Source organism: Mirounga leonina, unplaced genomic scaffold, assembly GCF_011800145.1.
Source record: "Mirounga leonina isolate KUSES-001 unplaced genomic scaffold, KU_Mleo_1.0 Mir_177796, whole genome shotgun sequence".
In the NCBI taxonomy this organism is placed as follows: domain Eukaryota; kingdom Metazoa; phylum Chordata; class Mammalia; order Carnivora; family Phocidae; genus Mirounga; species Mirounga leonina.
The window spans coordinates 1-7,577 of NW_023270460.1; the positions used below are offsets into that span (position 1 = coordinate 1).

General features: G+C 43.5%; 1 protein-coding gene across 1 annotated transcript; it reads right to left on the minus strand.

Annotated features, from left to right (window-relative positions):
* Nucleotides 1-972: 972 nt before the first annotated feature.
* Nucleotides 973-6,819, minus strand: LOC118022938 (CMRF35-like molecule 1). The gene is made up of 3 exons (XM_035023893.1): nucleotides 6,654-6,819; nucleotides 2,983-3,315; nucleotides 973-1,501 (listed from the first exon to the last, which is right to left on the minus strand). The coding sequence occupies exons 1-3, from the start codon at nucleotides 6,691-6,693 to the stop codon at nucleotides 1,323-1,325; spliced, it is 552 nt and encodes a 183-aa protein (XP_034879784.1). The 5' UTR covers nucleotides 6,694-6,819; the 3' UTR covers nucleotides 973-1,322.
* Between the last annotated feature and the right edge of the window lie 758 nt (nucleotides 6,820-7,577).

The window sequence follows — 7,577 nt, forward strand, 5'->3', positions numbered from 1 at the left end:
TTGAAACACATGGTGCCGTTCACAGCTGCTGGACAAGAAGAAGAAACGCCTGGTATAAATCTAACAGAACATGTGCAACATCCATATACTAAAATTTACAAAACTTAGGTGACTGAAGCCAAGGAATATTTAAATAAATTGCGAGCGGTTCTACATTATCAACACAGGAAAGATGTCAATTATCCCAATACAATCTATTCGTTCCACAATTACATGTAGTTGCAAAAAACCCAAAACATCAGAAATGCCCATCAGGAGTGAAAAAAATTAAACAAATCATGATATGTAGATATCATGGAATACAGTGAAGCCATTTAAAAATTTATAGATACTGATACAGAATGATTTTCAAAATACATGTGTTGAAAATAGACAAGCTGCAGAACAACATGTGATATTTTTCTTTGAGGGAGGGAAAAATAAATACACATATATATGCTTTAGATGCATTGAATTTCTCCACATCACACACACACACACACTGGTTACAGACCTTACCTTTGGGTAGGGGACTAGGGCAGAAGACAGACCATACCATTTTACTTTACATTCTGTGTACTTTTTAAATATCCTTTTCCTAAAATCCACAGATAAATATAAAAGTTGGGGAATCTGTTCAGTATTTCACTATCTTCCTCTTGCTGAGGAGATGGCAAGTGGTGCACGAGGGAAGAGTGCTTCCCCGGGTCACTGGTCCAGTTAACTTGGACCCACGGTCAGCTCTGGTCTCCTAATCCCACACCAGGCGTGTCTGCATCCAATGCCTGTGTTCTTCTGTGGTGTATGTAGAAGCTGGAGCTGGTTACTGAATTAAGAATATGCCCATCAGGATCTGCTGAATGAGGAGGCACAAGCCACCCACATGGGTGGGCAGGGAGCTCCCTCAACAGCCAAGCTTCCACTCTGGGGACATGAAACAACCAGGGTCATTTTAATGGAAGGCACAGTTTCAATACACCCACACAAAGGAAGGAGAGTCACAAAGTTTATTGCTTACAGCTGTAGGGGAGAGATGCCCAGTGAGCCTGGGAAGGGCAGTCCTCCATCCCAGACCACAAGCGAGCAGGAGACTGAGAGCAGGGTGGCAGGTCCTGTTACTTATAGGGTGGTCGGGACAGAGGTCACTGATTTTTCATGGGCTCAACTCCAAGTGATTATTTTGAAATGTGTCCCAGGAAGAGCAAAGTAGGAACTTATGGAGGAATTCTAAGCTTGGGGCCTTATCTAAATTTTAGATTTCGTGTGTAAACAGAGTTGGCATACTATAAAATGCCTGGGCAGCAACTCATCAATACAACAGCTGATTGTTCTCAAAAGTTGTTTTACTCGCCCCAAATGGTCATGGAGAATGTGTGCTTTTTTTGATTGATGGACAGCCGGTTCTTCTTCAGCTCTGATCCAGTGGTTTGAACAAGGATGGTGCAGCTATTCAAATCAGCATCTGGACACCATGACTTCACGTAGGTCTCCCACCCTGGGCCATAGTGACAGTGCACGGTCACTTGCAGGTGTGAATAGATGGAAGGAGATAATGAAGAAAAGAAAAAGTTTATGAATTAGAAAGGAAATATAAAATAGAGAAGACTAAAAAAGCCAGCAATTACTTTTTAAACAAAATAAAACCCTTGCAAGATAGTCATGATAAAATGATAGGTCTGAATAACTGATACGAGGAATGAAAAAAGGTACATCACACAATATCCTGAGCATATTAAAAAGGAGAGGTAGCAAGGGGACAGAATAATAAAAGGATATCTAAAAAAGTTTATGCCAATAAATTCAAAACTTTAGGTGGAATAAACAACTTTCTAGCAAAAATGATAAAATATGCTAAAATTAGCACAAAAGTGTTAGACAACTTGAATCATCTTGCAATTATTTGAAAGAATCAAATCCATTATTAAAAGTCTCTAGAAGGGGCACCTGGCTGACTCAGTCAACAGAGTGGGACTCCTGATCTTAAGGTCGGGAGTTCAGCCCCACCTGGGTATAGAGCTTACTTACTTACTTAATTAATTGAACCGTCTCCAAAAGGAACCTCCAAACCTATAGAGCTTCAACTGACCTATCTGATAACATTTAAGGAATAATGTCTGTCTTACACAAAAAATTCCAGGACATAGGAAAGGATGATACAATCTCAAATCCATTTAATGAGACTAGCATACTCTTGATGCCAAAACCTGACAAGGGCACTTCAAAAAAGAATGTTGTAAACAAAAAAATCACTCTTCAACATAAATACAAAAGTCTGTAACAAAAATACAGCAAGTTCTATATAAACAAGATAATACATCATCACCAAGTTGGGTTTATCCCAAGAATGCAAAATTGTTTGAACATGAGAAAATCAGTTAAGCATAATATACATTAACAGAGTCAAGGAGAAAAATCATATGATCATATCATAGATGCAGACAAAAGTATTTGATAGATTTAAAGAGCCCTTTGACTGGGGAGGCCTTTTCAGACCTCATGAATCAACCACAGCACCCCCACTGTGCTGGGCCTCTTCCCTCTCAGCCCGGGTATGGAACAGGGCATGGGAATAGCCCCTATGAAGTCACTGCCCCAAACGCCAGAACGAGCAAGGACACGTGGGCACCAGAGGTCCAGGAAAGCATTGGCAGGAATTGGGGTCTCTGGGTCCCAGTGAAGAAGGTCCTTTGGTCCACGGATGAAACTGGGACCATGACCTTGATCTCTATGGACAATAGACTCAAGCACTGTGCTGTGCAGAGAAACAGGTACCCAGAAAGGCTTGATCCGTCCTGGAGGAGGTGCTGGGAGCCATGAGAGCATCTAAGAGAAGGCCTGTCCCTCCCAACCCATGGGGTCAGTTGGGGTCCTAGAAGAACTCAGGACTCAAGCCCCCTGTGTGACAGTTCACTCCAAGTGACCTTAAGTCACTGGAGAGGAACCTCAGGGACCAGGACAGAGAAGACCCTGAAGAGACACCTCCACACCCACACATACTCTTACCTGGGTCAATGGTCACTTTAACTTCGACCCCAAGGTCAGTTCCAGATCTCTCAATCCCACACCAGTAAGTGTCTGCATTGTTCCACCTGAGCTCCTCCATGGTCACGGTGAATGTGCGTGATTTCTGATTGTCCTTGATGGACACATGGTGACCCTTCTCTTCCCGCTCTGATCCATCGGTTTGAACGAGGATATGGCAGTCTTTCCACTGAGCTCCTTGACACCACCACTTACTGTAGGTCTCCCACCCGGGTTCATAGCGACACTGCACAGTCAGTGAGCCCCGCAATGGGCCACTCACTGCATTGGACACTGCTATGAGGGCAGATGAGCCTGAAAACACAAAGCCATGTGCTTGTCACACCCCACCCCACCCCCTGAGGGCAGAGCCACAAACTCCTGCATCACAAATAGCTCCTATAAACCCAAGAGTCTGATGAGTTGAGTAACAAAAAATACATCTTCCACAAGACAGACCTTTGTCCTTCAAAACTCCACTGGGTCAAAGCCACCACAGAAATCACCTAAGAGCACAACTACACATCTCAGAGACACAAAAATGTCCACACTGAGCAGTGACAGCTTCTGATAATCCACTCCTCCCCCTCCCCATGGTCAATGTCATCTGGAGAGCAAATGATCCAATGGAAGGCTTGGCCCAGTCCACTTCAGCCCATTGTCCTCGTGCAAAATGTGGGCTCTGTGGCTTCAGATCTCTTCATTTTTCTAGAGTAGCCAGGAATCCAGATTTTGTGTGGAACCTCTCAACTTGAAAACACTGGTGACCAGCACATAAACAGAGCAAGGGAATTTCTGTGTCTTTAGAATCCTAAGAATTATCTACAAAACTATCTGGCAAATTCATTAGTGGGATAATTTCTTGATTACATGAAATTGTTTTCCCCTGAATATTGACTATTCGAGTTCTTTGATGGTTCTTGAATCTGTTCTATTGTCTTGGTTCTTTTTTCCCAGATACTTTATCTATTTCATAGAGTATGTATTAGCATAAAGTCCTACATTTAGAAAGTATCCTTTATAATTAAAATGTTCATGTCTGTTTTAATTACACGTTCTGACCACATGTGCTGTGTGATTTGTGTGGCTTACACCTACTACAGGATGTCCTCCTCCTTGTTTCTACTCTCTGCCTGCACGTTTTTTACACGTTAAACTAGTTTTGAGATTAGTCTGTAAGTGTTACTGTTTTTATTTCCTAAGTTATTAATTTCTCATATGTATAATTTTATTCCTCTTCTTTCCTCCAGATTACCACTTACGCTCTTTTTCCAATTTGCTAAGTTAAAGACAGGGATAATTTTCTTCCTTTTGAAGATGAATTAAAGCATGTGAAAGGCAAAGAATTTACTTTGGTTGGCTTTACAAATTGAGATATAATTCACTTATCATGAATTTTAAGTGTATACGTCAGTGGTTTTTAGAGTATTCACGTGGGCGCCATGTGAAGTTGGGCCACCATCACTTCCAATTCCAGAACTTTCGGTCACTGCAGAAAGAAACCCTGTACCCCTTGTCATTCCCCACGTCCCTCTTCCCTGAAGCCTTTGGCAACCACTAATCTACGTTCTGTCTATTGATTTCTCTATTCTAGACACTGTATATAAACAGAATCCTACAATCATAGCCTCCTTGTCTGGCTTCAGCCACTTAGTATAATGTGTGTTAAGGCTCCAGTCCATGGTAGGGAAGGGCATATTTAGCTTATCCATTCATCAGCTGATGATATATGGGTTGTTTCAACATTTTAACCCAGTGAATAATGTTGCTATGAGCAGTTATGTACTAGTGTCTGTATTGATTCATGGTGAGGGAAGCTGCCACTGTGTTCACAACAGAAGTTCCAGGATGGGTTCTCTCAAGAGTCCATAAGAAGCTGCTGTGATTCTGAGAAACTCCCACCAATTATCTTCAACCTCCACCAGCAGAGTAAGGGTTCCCAAGAGCGAGACAGGAAGCCACCCTGAATCTCTCATCTGACCATGCACACTTCAGCTGCCCCCAGAGGGTAAGGCTGCTCTCCCACCTTCTAAATCTCTGGCAGGTGCTTCCATGGACAAACTCCAGCCCATAGAAGGAAGGTGACTGGAGGAAAGGTGATTCCCAGGTTTTGCTCAGTGATGCAGAAGAGGACTTAGAAGGGGTGGTAGTGATGTCAACCTCAACAGATGAGCCTGTGCTGTTCGCCCCTTGATCAATCTGCCCCTATATTGTCGAGGACTGAATGTTTGTGTTACCCCACAATTCCTGTGTTGAAGTCCTAAGCTCCAATGGGATGGTACGTGAAGATGGGGCCATTGGGAGGGCATTAGGGTTAGAGATCATGATGGGGACCTCAGGATGGGATCAGTGCTCTCATAAGAAAAGACACCAGAGAGCTTCTCTCTCATTCTTTCTCTCTGTCTCTGTCTATCTCTGTCTCTGTCTCTGTCTCTCACTCTCTCTGCCTCTCCTTGCCTCTGCACAAGGTGGAGGTCACCATGAGAAGGTGGCTGCCTGAAAACCAGAAAGAGAGCTTTCATCATGAACTGAATCTGCCTGCACCTCTATCTTGGACTCCCCAGCCTTCAAACTGTGAGAAAAGAAATTTCTCTAGTTCAAGCCACTCAGTCTATGGTATTTTGTTCTTATGACTCACATGCATATGTAACTCTTTTATGAACTTCCAAGTTAAGAAAATAATAACATGCAAGTGTTCCCAATAAGTGTTGTACATGCGAATCTCCCCATTGGAGTGTTTTACTTCTACACATATCATGAAGAAGTCAATGGATGAGTAAATGAGGTCATTTTATTTCCCATGATGACCTCCTTCCCAGAAGAGACACTGTCTGCATCCTGCCCCAAGCTACGTGATTCTGGAGGATGAGAAGGAACAGAGTTGGGGTTCAGATGTTCCTACCTTACTAGATCCTGTCTTCTCTGAGCTTCAAGAAACAGCTGCCTCCAAGGATTTGACATCCAGCCCAGAAATAGACACCTTCTAATCTCTGTCTTTCCTCCCTCGTGACACCACTCATTGTGTCTTGGTTGTTGCACTGACCAAACTGGACAATGTTCTGGTTTTTGGCTCATCCAGAGCAGAGATTCAGGCAGGCTAATGTGTGTAGTTGAGCAGCTCTCCCGAGAATCTCTCACACCCAGGTTTTGCTCCCTGTCTTCCTCTCTCTACTCTGAGCTCTTCAGAAGAGAGGGTCTCGAATGTAGCTGCAAGTCAAGACCACTGTGCAGGCTTTTAAATGATCCAGATGTCTGAACCCCATTTTGACTCAGTGGGTCTCAGCTGGAGCCTGAGATTCTGGCTCCTTAAAAGTTCCTCAGGAATTGACATTATGTATGTTATGTATTTATTTCTGCATGTATGAATATATCCATCCATCCATCTATCCATCCATCATCCATCATCTATCTATCCATCTATCTGCCAGGGATGGTAAACAGTGCCCTAAAAACAGGCACCATATTATTTATTTTTATTTTCTTTCCCCAACACCTAACTTAGAAGCTGTCAGGTAAAAAAAATTTTTTTAATTTTTTTTAATGAGAAAAGGTCTGGATGAGTTAAAGGCCCTGCCTTTTCCCCCAGGACAAAACCTGTCTGCTTTCTGCCCAGCTCTGCAGGTGCTCTGTCCTGAAGCACCCACCCCACTCACCTTGGACGATGGGAAGGAACAGAACCAAGAGCAGCCACATATCCTTCTGCCTGTGTTGTCTCCCTGGTGCTCAGCTAATGCCCACTGTCCTCCAGGGACTGGAACTGAGCTCAGAAGCAAAATGCCTTCTATTTCTCTAAATCGTTCTTTTAGAGTTTCTCTCATCTACTTCCCTATTTTTTTTCTTCGGTTATTTCCTAATTTCATTAATTAGGAGAAAGGCAGTGCCCTCCTTTAGAAGCCTATGGCTGACGTGAGTTGTCTCAATGATTTGGGGAAGCAAAGCGTCCCACTGCCCACAGTGCCATTTACCAGGATGTAGGAGGAGCTGTGTCAGGCCCCTCCCTCTCAGGCTTCCCCCTGAGGTCCTGAGGCCCTCTGATGCAGAGGTGCCATGGGGAGATTTTAAGGAAGGAGAAGTGGCCTTTTCCCATCAGCTTCATTGTGACCTAGACACTTCCTCTGCCACCTGTTGGTATATTTCCCCTGACTGTGGACTAGGGCCACTTCCCAGCCCCAAACTGCTTATGCTAATGCCCTCCTAAGTGACTTTCCCACAAGGGTCCCCTCATCTTTCACATGTCCTCTCCTCCCTCTGTCCTCTGTCCCCTTTCCCTCTCCTCTCTGAGTCAATTCTTCTGTCTCCTTTTTTCTTTTATGTTTTCCATATTTATGAGGGTAGTTCTACCTCTTGGGAGGATTTGGTTTGGCTTTTTGTGTTTACTGTCTCTTCCAGTCTTTGGATGAAATGTTCAGTGTAGGAATTATATTTTCATTTCAAAAGCTCCATTTTGTTCTCTGCTTGCTAATGTTTTCAGAACTCTCCTCACCGTGTGGTTTGGTCCAGTCTGGTTTGGTCCTTCTCTTTTATATCTCACACAAGCCTCAAGGGCTGATTGTGGTTGGTCATCTGACTGTAATGGA